Raw genomic sequence first — 14,337 nt, 5'->3', positions numbered from 1 at the left:
AATAATTTGTTTCTAAACATTAAATTTAATTTTAATGGTCTGTTGTTGGATGCGAACGTAAATATATAAAAATAATGCAAAATTAAAACAGGTATTTAGAAACATATTATATCAGTGTTATTTTGTCAATTTGTTCAATTGCAGTCAATATGTTCAATATCATAAATTAGAAAAACAATTTTCAATGATGTGTAACTTCATCGATATTTTAAATAACCCTACATAATTTATCAAAGATAGCAACTAAATTGACTTTAACATTAACCAAATATTGGTCATTTGATATTTAGTATAGAGCTGGATAAGTTATTTTGACTTCAGCCATAATATCTGAAAGTGGCAATAAGTGATATAATTCTTGTAATTACCGATAATATAACCGCTTGCTATTTATAACTTACTCCTTCCTTGAATACGTCCAGTAAAATTACAATTAAGCTGTTTATAAAATCTATACATATAATATACAGATATACACAAAATTATCTGTAAATAGTAAATTTACAATTTATTTAAAATACCTACTAACAATTATACCACAACAGATACATTTAAGTTTTTGGTAAGTAAAATTGTGTCGTTACAATTGTATTGAGGAGCTCCTTTTAATAATACTTTATTGATTTAAGATATTGTTTAGTTTAGTTTATGGAAGGGATTCTGTCTTAGTAAAATTTATTCTAAATCATTTTTTACAATAAAAAAAAGAAAATATAAACTCGTTATAAAATATCCGAAATAACCTTATAAAGTAAAAGATGAGTATTTTTAATAAAAGTAATGTAATACCAGTCTACATTAAGCAGTCATACATAGTATGTATTTAACCTTTAATGTACCGTAATGAAATGACAGCATTTCAAAGTACACTAAATAACGGTGGCATGGTAAATACGCTCGGTTCCGTACATCTAGTTATCTAGTGCTTACCGAGTTAGCGGTCGAACATAATTGATAGACTGATCGAGTTAGCATAACCGTATATACCTTGAAATTTGCGGGCAAAATTTCGAATATTTCGTCGGAATCTGGACTACATGAACTAACAAAAAAATGTATAAATAAAAACATATGGTTCTGCTGAGGCCAAAAATAGTCGAGCTTGTATTTTTGGAGTCAGGTTAATCATAGCAATTATTCCTTTAAAGATTATAATTTTCAAAAAAATTGACCAAAATTTTAACCAATGATTCCGAGTTCCAGCACCACTGAATTTTCATGTACTTAATTTATAACAATTACAATTATAATTCATCTTGTGCTCGACGGTGAAGGAATCATCATGAGGGAACCTGCATGTGGCAGTTAAACTACCACGTGTATCCAGTGCAATGTAAATTCCAAGTCTTCCCCATAAGAAGGAGAGACGGCCTTAGCCCAGCAGTGGGACATCTATAGGCCTATGTTACATTACTGTACTTACTACAAAATTAGTATTAGCAATTATATTATAAATAACTTAAAAAGCGTGGTAAAAAATCCCTGATTTGTGTCCTTATACGATATTGTTCCTAATATAAAAATACTGCGAAGCCGATAAACATAGACAGACCTTCTTCTTATATTTCACTTTTTTCTAAGTATTAAGATAACGCTATCCTTCTCATACTTTTCCAATAATATATCTTTAAAAAATAACGGTGGTAGGAATAATAGCATTTACAAGACCCTTATCACTTTTTCGCTACTTCAAAGTTATGAATCAGGAACATGATGTACTAAATTACATGAAATAGAAGGGACCTCGTATAATACTTGAGTAAGTGGGGTTAAGATTCAGATAAAATATGATAATACGCTTTTTATATGTGTACTTGTCAGCGAATGTGGCCCAGTGACTGGAAGCACATGTAAACCGCAAGATTGTAGATTCAAACCAGGCAAGAACTGATTTTTCATGTGCTTAATACATATGTGGTTACTTATCTAGTTCTCGGCAGTGATTTGACACAACTTGAAGAAATTGTTGACACACTGTTACTTTTATATTCGTTAATAATAAATCATATTCATAAATACATTTTTAACATATCAATAACGCATCGGAAAACTAGCATCATACATTCGAGGCCTTCGTGAAAGTTCGTTTGGATAGCTGCATATTCAACAGGCTTGAATAAAGAGTAAGCCAGTACAGGCACAAAAGACATAATGTTATCTCAGCTCCCAAGATTCAAACTGCTCCACCACTCTCGGCTCAGCTCAGCTCTCATATTTAACGAATCCTTAATGTACTGATGTACATGCGACGTCGTTACTCAAAGGGATTTTTATTGGGACGCTTCTGGAAACGGAATGTCCGTACCTGTCAAATTTATATTATGAAATATATAATATGTCCGAACCCGTGTCCGATTGTAGCTTATATAATATAGAATATATTTGTTACAGTTCGATATTTAAAATTGTAAATCTAAATGTACCAAAAATATTTTAAGCTGAAAGCCCGAGTAAGACAATTTAATTAAAACAACAAGGGATATAATATCTTATGTCCAAAGACTCTAAATCTATTTCTTACAATATCTATCATTCGTCTTTTTACGATAAAAACGCAGTTGATTAAGACAATCGTCTAATTTTTTTATGAACAGTGTAAACGTTTTAGAATAACATGATGTTATGCGATTGTTTTAGGTGATGTTTAGTTATGTATTGATCCGCGGTGTGATTGCCGACCGATAAGCGATGACACGACGCGGACAACTGATACGTAGAAACGATAGGTATCATACTCACATTGATAGAGGACAATTTTGTTAAAACGGTACAAGTATTATTTTCTCACTAAACAGGTTTTGAAAATGGAATGCTTATGTATATTAGCAATTGCTTTTTCAAATATTTTATTGATGGTTAATATTTTTAGGTTTATTCCACCAACCCGCATTGGAGCAGCGTGGTGAAATAAGCTCCTAACCTTCTCCTCAAAAAGGGAGAGGAGGCCTTAGCCCAGCAGTGGGACATTCACAGGCTGTTACTATACTATAATATTTTTTATTTTATTTATTTCCTTTAAGGCAAAAGTATATAAGTACAAAATTTATGTGTTTTATTTTTTTAAGTCCATTTGCAATGTAATGATGTTAGTATTTATTATAATTAATAAAAAATATCATTATAATCATAAAAAAACAATAAAAATAGTAAAAATATTTTGATATATTATGGAGTAGCCAAATTTTTTAATTAGTTTTCTTTACTTATAAATTATTTTAATAATCATCAATTTCGTCATTTAATTTGCTTGGCATCCCGTGACTCCCACGTTTTTTATTTTACTGCTTATTGTTTTTAAAATTAGAATTCTTTAATAAAAACATGGCGCAAATTTATACTGACAACCTTTCGCGTTTCACATTAACCTAAAAAGGTGTGGGTGGCGTGAAACAAAAAAATCCCTATAAATTATACCGAATAGACTTTGAATGAAAAATATATTTCATTGTGTCTTTGAAATTGTCTGAGGCTTTTTTGTAAATTAGTTAATGAATATTTGAAATAAATAATAGTCCAAACGATAAATGATAGTGATAAGCTATAATACAATGGGCTTAAGACTTTTATACTTTTTATATAACAATATAATTTGCTGAAATATTAAAGTAAGATTGTTAAATTTAGATTTTCCAATTCTTTTCGCATATTTTGGTATAATTTGATAGTTGACATCAATTGATAAGAATTGACATAAATGAAAAACTATTTTCATTTCAAATCTTTTTTTTTCTCAATCATAAATATCACGGTAGGAATAAAATGGTGGGTAGGAGTGCTTATTCTAGTATATAACTTATCTATAAACATGTTTGTTAGTTAGCCTTGAAAGTTCTTGGTTGATTAGCGTAAACAGATTCTAACAATTCGTGTTTAACAACCACCCAGGTTCTATAAATTAAAATTAGGCACAAATAAATGTATATAGTACAATAACAAAGTCTAAGAAGTATTCCTAACATCTTATTTAAGTATATTATTTGAACATTAGATACGTTTTTATTTTAAGATTATACTTCAAATGTAAGGTCTTAAACAACAACAACAACAAGTCTTTGTCGCACCACAAAAAAATGGAATTCTATAGCAGCACACGTGTTCCCCTCCTTTTACAATCTGGGTTCACGCGAGGCGTGAAGAGGTGTCTTGCCGGCGACAAGGCGGGTGCGGCTAGTGCAGAACATTTTTCCCGACTGATCTAGGCGTTGTCGCGTTTCAACTCCACTACCGCTTACCATTAGGTGGAGTGGAGTCATTTTCTATTCCGGTATATATAAAAAAAAGAAATAGGTACAAAATTATTAATTAAATAGGTTTTAGATAGGTGATTCGTGTAGTATTTTAGTCTGAAAAGTCATAGATTCACAAAGATATATTTGCATATAGGTTTGGTATCTGCCATTTATATGTACGTATAAATGATCCTAATTGGGTATTTTTGCAAGGTTCCTCTGTATATCGGACGATTTACATGATTTATATTCGCTTCACGAAATATGTTCCGTACAAAAGCGAGCGTGGTCCCCATTTCAGAGGTTGAATACATTCATACCGTGATTGATATCATTATCGTTAGGTAATCTTCTTATGAATATTGACAGTAATTGTTAATGTGTCATATATATATTGCAGGAATATAAGATTACACGCCTAGAAAACCTATTCACTATTATTTCTATCACTATACAGTAATAATATATTGCAGTTTTCTGTTTTGACCACTCAGTTGAAGAGGTCAATATATAAAATTCTATTAGACATATTTTCGACCATATCGTAGACGACGCATTAATGGTGAAGCAGTGGCTTAGATTTTTTACGGTCACAATGTTTATGTGTGTATTATTAATAGATCTGATCATTTGTTTTCCTAAAGATTAACTATTTATTTAATAGTAGCCCCTCTCGTTAGGTAAAACCCAGTTATCACTTACATTACCATCTTACAGCAATACTTAGTATTGTTGGTTTACTATTATGAGTGGCGAGTTAGCCAGTGTAACTACAGGTACAGAGGACATAACATCTTATCTTCTAAGGTTGATGGCGCATTGGCTATAATTATATAAGAGATAAATATTACTTCTTACATTGTCAATATATATGTGCAGTAGTGACCACTCACCATCAGGTTGCCCTTTTGCCAGTCTATCTACCTTTTTTAAATACTTTTATTTAAAATAAAATATATATGTTCGTCCAGATAATGTGAATTTAAGTTGTATTAACGATGTCTTTGTTCACAGGGCTGACAGAACCGAGCACACAGTTACATCCAGCAGCGGCAACCTCACCAATAATGCAGTACGACACAAAATAGTCGTCCTCGGCGCTGCCAAAGTTGGAAAATCATCCCTCATATCACAGTTCCTGTACAATACATTTTCTCCAAAATACAAGCGAACTATCGAAGAAATGCATCATGGTGACTTCAACGTGGCCGGCGTGAGATTAACATTAGATATTTTGGATACATCAGGCGCTTACGAATTTCCAGCGATGAGAGCGCTGTCCATGCAGTCGGCAGACGCATTTATATTAGTTTACGATATAACAGATGCAAATAGTTTCGTTGAAGTTCGGGCGCTGAGGGATCAAATTCATGAAACTAAGGAAAGCACAGCAGTTCCAATAGTGGTTGTCGGCAACAAAGTGGATTTGGCTGAGTCTGGAGAGAGGCAGGTTTGTAAAATTAAATTAGAATAAAATTTTTACTTTTAATTAAAATAAATATGATTTCAATATTGTATCTATTCTTGAGGCTGAAATTTTTTTAGTCAAAATATCACCGAAAAAATGTTATATATTTTAATGGCAATTTTGATGTGGTCAATATTGATTTTAAAGGAAACCAATAAACACAATTATAATTTACACTTTACCTAAGGATGGCATTTTAGTAGTTTCTATTCCGCAGTATAATAGCTGGATTTGTGCTTATTCTCTATAAATTCAATAAATAACACGTTTGTTAAGTTAATAATGAAAACAAGTAACTAAATCCACTTAAAGTAATGGTAAATACTTTTAATAGTTATTAAAGTATCTAAATTACAATAATCTTATTAATTTGTTCTTTTTACACAATTCTGTACATTGTTTGAGTAATATAAGTTTTATTCCTTTACTTTTATAATAAGCTAGTCACTATATAAGGCTTCACATGAATAGTCTTAATAATATAAATCTTTTGGTTTACGCTACACACGCCAGTAAAACCCCGAGTTGGCATGACTTTATTTGTCATATTCAATAATCATTGTCATATTTCAGCTAATTTACGCAAAAGCGTAAAGTATTATATACTTAAACCTTCCCTATAAATCAGTCCGTTCATTTGTGAAATCATGTATGAAAATCCGTACTATAGTTTTTCAGTTTATCGCGTTCAAACAGACAAATATATATAGACAGAGACGGCGGGGAACTTTGTATATATATATTGATACCAAAACCCTATATAATATTTTGAAGTGATTTTTTACCATTTGATGTGTACATGTTGGATTTTTTAACACATGTAACTTGACATCAAATTTACAAATAATTTATTTAACGGAAATATTACATATTATTAAAAATTTTCGTCACTTGTACGAGTCCCAAATATTATTCGACGTAGTCCTTGATACCGATACGAACAGTTTTTACATTTTATTTTAAATGTAAAATGTCTTTCTAAGCCTCAAATAAGCAGTTGTGATTAAAAGAGGGATAATTTTAACTGGAATCCGCAAGCTGATGCGAAACCAATATGTTTGACGCGGGCTTATGTTTTTTCTAAGCATAATAATAATAATCCAGGATTTTTTTATTTATTATTTTTATATTTTCGAATTAGCTATGAAATCTAAACTGAAAAGAAACTAAGTAATTTTGACAAATCTTAGATTTATATATGTAAACTCAAAATTCTATATGATTCTTATTTAAAGTAGTCAGTGAAATTATTGCATATTTTTAAAAACTAATAAAATAAACCGAAACAAATAAACCTAATTCACAATAATCAACGGTTTCTTACAAGGCGATCTAGACAATTATCTAGAGAAATGTATGTATCACTAAACATTCATAAATAATGAATGGTTTGAAATAAGATGGAAAATACGAGTAAGTTTAAAGCGTTTTAAATCTAACCATCTTAATATTAAATAGCGTAGTCAGCTATTAATATCTGGGTTTTAAATCGGTACTAAGAGCTCTCACTTAAGTTATGGACAATGCATTTTTCTATTGAAGCAGTGTAAGATAAGTTAGACAATATGGGCGATGAACTTTTCTTCCCACGGGTCGACTTACGATCTCCTGATTCGCAAAGTTTAATACGGCTTTGAAAATCATATCTGTATAAATCCATCAATTTAAGAAGTAATACTTTTATAAAGGTCGCTTGGAGCAATTGGCTTTGGCGATAAGGCTGCGTTTCCATGCTTCTAATCTGCTGTAAATCCTTTGCTATGATGATGTATTCTGTGCAATAATGTTTATGAATAAATAAACACATATAATAAATAAGCATTGTGACGTTTTATAATGTGTTTAAATGAAATGTAATCACCTCAAAATTTAATGATATATCGACTCCCCGTAAACATTCACCTCAGCTTAAAATAAAAAGACCGTTACAAGGAAAGGAAACGGTAGTTTCTACTTCCGAATATGCCATAAAACTTGTAGTTGTAGTATGTTTAAAAAAATGATTTATTTAATTTGGCCTTGCAACCAACTTTAAATTTTTCATTTTTATTTAATTAAACGTGGTCCGGTGCGAAAGGTAGATTTTACTGAGAAGAGCTAGAAAACTTCCACGAACTACGATTAGCCATGCACAATTAAATTGATCTTCCAATAATAAACAAATACTAACTCCAAGCTTTTTTATCATATTGTATAGAATGATATGGTGACAGATTTTTTTGAGTCAAAACTATTGCAGTTATATTTAAATATCGTTTTAAACACACACTTTAAGCTTAAACACTTTGTAAATCTTAATTACTTTAAGTACATCACTAATGGCTTTTTTATTTTTTAAATTTGTCATATTCATTCCTTACTCATTTTAAAAATGGAATAAGTTAATAGTGGCTTGAAAATTACTTACTAATTTGAAAGATATTTCGTAGATAAAAAATACCTTTGAACTTAAAAAAAAAGTCAAATAATGTCATAAGATTAAAAAATAAAAAGAGGCTTAAAAGAGTACTTAAGAAAATTTGCGTGGGATAAGTACGATGAAATCCTATTGGGTTGAGAACGTCTTGGTACGATGGGAGACTAGTGATTGACTAGTATTCGGAGTTACTGCTTGATTTGTTCAGGTCTAACTATATATATATGTTTAATTTATTGATTAAATTGATAACTTAAAGTTGGAACCTGTAAATGTCCCACTATTCTCCAGATACAATTAGACATTTTTTCACCACCGAGTATGACATGAATTATAAACACAATTCAAGCAAATTCAAAGGATTTTATTTGATTTGATCTCTTTTTTAATTATTATTTTTTTACCCTGTGTAAAGTTATGTCATATACTTACTTTAATATTTGTAAACATCAGTTATTTATATAATAATAATTAGCAGAATAATTAGCTACTGTAGTCTGGACGAAAAATAAACCAACCACGTTTTCGTCATGAATGGAGACAGCAAAACAAGCGACAAAAGCAAGCCAAGGTTTTGGAAATGTTAGATAGTGTTTTAACCGAAAACAGAACAAAAATACAGTATGGAATTTGGGATGTCATTCCTTGATTTGGTATAAAATAGGATTGAAAACAAATTCGAAATTTAAAATAATATTCGAAATTCAGCAGCGACCACTTATGACATATATTAATAAATTAAAGGGCTATTAAATATTATTTCAAGTTCATACCTTAAGATATACTTCTTTACCCCCGAGGTGCTGTTTCCGCTTCCGCTTCTGTGATTTTCCTATATAAAAATATAGAGCTTAATATGGATACATTGTGAAAAATGCAATTTGTTATTATATCATGACTCATCAACACAGCGGTATAATATACATAGCAGTTTTTAAGTCTTATACTAAACTTTCGAAAACAAAAGTTTTATTAAAATTGGTCCTGTAGTTTTTTTATGATGATAACAAATAGATAATAAGTAGTTTTATAAAAGAACGGAAACATAAATAAAACAAATAAATATAAACATAACGAGCTTCTGTAAGCCACGGGTAAATTTTAAGTTGATTTACACATTACACATATTTGTAAGCCGAGATGGCCTAGTGGTTAAACCGCGTGAATCTTAACCGATGATCGTGGGTTGTGTTTATAATTCATCTCGTGCTTGACGGTGAAGGAAAACATAATGTGTCTAATTTCATTGAAATTATGCCACATGTGTATTCTACCAACCCGCATTGGAGCAGCGTGGTGGAATAAGCTCCAAACCTACTCGTCAACAGGGAGAGGAGGCCTTAGTCCAGCTGTAGGACATTCAAAGGCTGTTACTGTACATACTTGTAATATCAAAAGTTTGTTTTTAACATTTTCTATATATAAAACTAAAATTTTATGTATACAGTTCGTGACAGTCATTACAAATGCAATATTTTGTATGTTTTGGCTGGAGACAGGTGTGTTGAGTAAATATTCCCATTGCAATGTTGGCTTAGCGTAGAGCTACAGTGCAACTCTTTGTATATACATAGAATTGTTAATAGATAATAAATTTTGTAACGAGTCTGTTTTTTTTTTAAAGTAATGTTTATAACGATCTGTGGGCATATTATTCTACATAGTGTTGACGATTGTCAACAAGCAACAAGCAATAAATAAGAAATAAAAAAAAACCGGGCAATAGCGAGTCGGACTCGCGCACTGAGGTTTCCGTACTACCACACAAGATCACTGAATAATTTACCAGGTTATTTTAAATTTTTTGACTTTTCATAGATTTTTTTTTTAATTTGTTCAAAAAAAGGGAAATTTTTCCCTAATTTTTTTTAAATAACTTTACCGTTTTCTAATTTTTTCCTATACTATAGGTATTGATTACCTTTGCGAATGTATGGGAAATACGACACAAACAGCCATATCTTTTGATTACGAAGATTAGAGGTTTGATCTTTTCGCAGCTCCGAGGGACCGCAGGCCCTCAGTATTTGGTATTAATTTAAACTTTATACCTCTACGTGTTTCTTAGAAAAACACGTTTCTTCTTGTCTTGACGGACAAACAGACAGACACACAGACGAATGAAGTTATTTTATAAGGGTTCCTTTTTTCCTTAAAAGGTACGGAACCCTAATCAATTATCGAAGTCGATATTAAAAGCCGTAATTTGTCTAGATTTTTCTACGAAAGCCTCTTGAAACCACTGGGTGCAATGTTGATTAAAATAAAAAATTGTTAATGTTAACTTCAATTTGTTGACAAAACGGCAATCAAATAACTCATATTTACATAAAATTTATTTTATTTATAACATTTTTTTTTCATCAAAAAAGCAAACATTGACTTAATTAAATAGTAATGTTTACGGGTAAAATAATCAACGTGTTGATTTAACCTTATTAAAAATTGTATTATTTATTAATAAACTTTATTGAAATACGACGTACTTATTTTCACTAAAATAATAATATTTTTACTTATATTCATGATGAAACAGAGTTGTTTTAATGATAGAAAAATTCTACTTTTCCGCGATCTTATAATTCTTTTATTAAGAGGCTCACCGGAAAGCTTTCTTTGAGATAATGAAACGTCCTATTCCAGAGGCTAATAGATATTCTTTGACAATGTTTTTCATAAAATGTGAAAAAAATGCCATAAACCCCACCATCTCTATCATCGTATTGAAATTTTCCTTATCTATACTTATTTCTGGGACAATGTAACATAATGGAACATTACTTAGAATTTTCCACATAATTGCTTTTAGATTTATTATTACTGATTTTCGGTTCCATGTAGTAAAGGTTGTAAATTTCGGTGATACATTATAGCTAGTTCCGAGAATAAATTGTATTTCCGGATCTTCGTGTAGTAAAAATATAGCTTGGCCGTCGGCGTTGGCGCCCCCATGTCGGATGCCCGTTGGACGCTGACATTTCCCGAGTTGCTTGTCTAACAACCTTAATGCATGCCGTAGAGTAAAGTTAATTTCCGCATGTTTGGATTTAGGTACTATACAACAAATTATACAGAAATAATATATATAAATAAACAGAGAATTTTGTTTATAAGGTGGCGTATTACTAAAGCTTAGATAAGTCAATCCTGTGACGCCTAAGTAATTGCTAATTAAATTTTAGTATAATTTTCCTACTTAGCGTTTAAGATTATTACCTCACGTTTGCTGTGACAACCGGAGACGTTGACTTACCTAATTACTGTATGAGTTGCTAACATGAGCTATGTTTCTATTTTAATACAATTGTATTATAATGAGCCGAGATGGCCTAGTGGTAAGAACGCGTGAATCTTAACCGATGATCGTGGGTTCAAGCCCGGTTAAGCACCACTGAATTTTTATGTGCTTAATTTGTGAATATAATTCATCTCGTGATTGACGGTGAAGGAAAACATCGTGAGGAAACCTGCATGTATCTAATTTCACAGAAATTCTGCCACATGTCTATTTCACCAACCCGAATTGGAGCAGCATGGTGAAATAAGCTTAAAACCTTCTCCTCAAAAAGGGAGAGGTGGGCTTAGCTTTATATTATTTGTTGCATTCATGAATCCTAACATAATATTATGGGTTCAATCCCGTACCTTTTTTAATGAGATGAATTTGTGTTTCATCTCGTGCCCGGCAGTAAAGTAAAACATCGTGAGTACAGATGCGTGATCGTGTCGTGTAAAATTGTGTCTAATATATACATTATATTTAAACAGCTTGTTGGATGAAGCAATAATTTAGGCTTTTGTCTTATTTGAAATAATTTATACCCATAATTAAACATTACACACATATAAATGAACACATATTTGTACTTGTATTTCAACAATTATTACCAGAAATATAAATCAATATATCAGAACCATACAATGTAGACGCGTTTATTAAATTTATATGTGTGTATCAACATACAACATACAATTATATTCATTCCAGCAAAATATATGAAACTTTTATCTCTGTAAATACGCCACAGCGCTGTAGCGGCCGTAGATTAACGCAGTTACGAGCACGTAGAGGGCTTGTGACAAGACCGGAATGGACTGGATAATAGCCTACAGCATCCGCCGACCCGCCAATATCCGCTTTGCTGCGCTTTCTACAATATCGCGTCGCATTTTCTACCTTATCACATTCGAATGGCGCTGAACGTGTTCTGTCTCCGTAGATATAAATAGCATTGAATTTATACGCGAGTGATTTCATTACAGTACGTATTTTCTTTCTGGAATTTGTAAGTTAAAAACCGTTTATTTTTACGTTTAATCAATTGATGAATCTCTATCTTCTTATATGCACTTGTGAATTTTACAATTTTAATTAAAACTAAAGCTTTGAAAGCTTTAAAGGCTTTACTTCATCTTCTATGTCTACAATATAGATGTTCGTGGTAGTTTCAAAAGTTAAATTATCTGAATTTTAAATGAATACATCTGTTATAACATGTATATTTATAATCTTTTATATTTATTTTATTTTAATTTTAAATTTAAATATTTTAAAATAAATTAGTATATGCTTTAAATTTTAAGTATGTATATCGAATATATTTTAAACGCATTTTGTTTTTGATAACACTATTTTAATCAGTTTCATATTACGATTAATTATCCATGAGTCTATTAGTTAATTAAACTATATACGTAATATCTATGAAATAATTTATCTCCTAATTACCTCACTTATACTATCATTAAGTTAAACTTTATATGTATAGGTGTAACATTAATTTAAATACATTAATCGTCGATAATTACAATTTTTAAAATATTCAAAATATGCAGCTATAATTGTTAATATTTTATATTAAGTTGAATTTATTTATATAAGTATATAAATGTTGCCATTAAAAACATACAAATTTTTTTTATTAATTTATAAATTGACATTTTTAAAAGTACCTTCTGATTTTAATTATTATTTTTTCTATCCTATATATAACTCGATCATATATATTCATCACATTATTTTATTATAAATAACACAATACTAAAGGGCCTTCGCCTTATGACAAATAAGTTTTTATTCAATTATTTTTGATGTAATCGATATGCGGTAATCGCTAAATAAATCAGTGTGGGACGAGAAGTTGAGCTAAACAGATCTGTAACACTTTTTTTCGCAAACAGGACTTAAACGTGTATGTGCGCAGTATATTCAACTATATCAACCCTCTTAAAGTTATAAAGGGAAGCCAATATATGGAAAGCATGTTTTTAATTTTGTCTATTTCTAATTTCTCAGTAAAATTATCGGTTTGCTTGTTATGGAATAAATATTTCGATCCAGCAGTTCATGTTTAAATTACTAGTGAAATTGATTTTAAGACTTTAAACCATATCAACATTTTTACATCGAAATCAGTAATAAAAAAATATAGAAAGAAAATTATTTTACATTTATTTTCTATTATACTTTTTTTTCACGTAGTGTAAACCTTCAGAAAGATACCTGGCTCCTATAGGGGGAAACGGGTTATATGTGATTTTTATCCACTAAAACCACTGCGATAGCCGTCCTGGCACGGCTGCGGGATCGTGTTGATATAACGTCTCTCCGGTACTGTGCTCCGCTCGTGGCTCGGCGGAGCTCTCCTCAGGGGGGAAGATAATCTCGTCCCCCCGCACTCCTCACTAGTGCGTATAGCAGCGTGAGGCCATCCCTGCTGCCGTCCTCCTCATATCCGTCTGAAATAAGACACGTGAGAACGCCACCTCACGTATCAATGGCCCTAGGGTTACGTCCTATCTTTTAAGCCCCGGGTGTCGGAGCTGTGGGTGTGCCGAGACGACGCCGACGTTGTCTCTGCCGAACAGGATCGGCCCTTTCCCGTTCCCGTTCCACCATCTCTTTCTGGACTATGACGGTCTCACAGAAGGAGACTACGGCCCTTTACACCGATTCCTTGCGAACCATCGCTGACACGATTGCTCGCAGGGAGAGGTCATGTTCGACTTCGCGGACCCCGACTCGCCTCTCCACGCTCTACGCGGGTCACGCCTCCAACGTATGCTTGGCAGTTTGCGCCACAGTGTTGGCACATTGCCGTCAACTCGCGTCCGATCTTACACAGAAGTCTTCAAAATAACCGTGACCAGTTATTACCTGCGTAAGTAAGGTAACTCTTTGCCTTCGTCTTAAACATACCGAGCTATTTCAACTAGGCTTGTTT

The 14,337-nt window shown here is 31.7% G+C and overlaps 1 protein-coding gene across 2 annotated transcripts in view; it reads left to right on the top strand.

Moving 5' to 3' along the window:
- Positions 1-14,337, top strand: part of LOC126770314 (ras-related protein Rap-2b) — a 36,480-nt gene that overhangs the window by 20,032 nt on the left and 2,111 nt on the right. Inside the window, exon 2 of one of the 2 annotated variants that reach the window (XM_050489678.1) lies at positions 5,244-5,679. In XM_050489678.1, the coding sequence (XP_050345635.1) occupies positions 5,244-5,679 (436 nt within the window). The remainder of the gene's footprint in view (positions 1-5,243; positions 5,680-14,337) is intronic. The other variant, XM_050489679.1, reaches the window with a different exon arrangement.

This window comes from Nymphalis io, chromosome 8 (genome assembly GCF_905147045.1).
Source record: "Nymphalis io chromosome 8, ilAglIoxx1.1, whole genome shotgun sequence".
Taxonomy (NCBI): domain Eukaryota; kingdom Metazoa; phylum Arthropoda; class Insecta; order Lepidoptera; family Nymphalidae; genus Nymphalis; species Nymphalis io.
The sequence above is the reverse complement of the archived record's forward strand: the minus strand, read 5'-3'. Positions and strand labels throughout refer to the sequence as shown.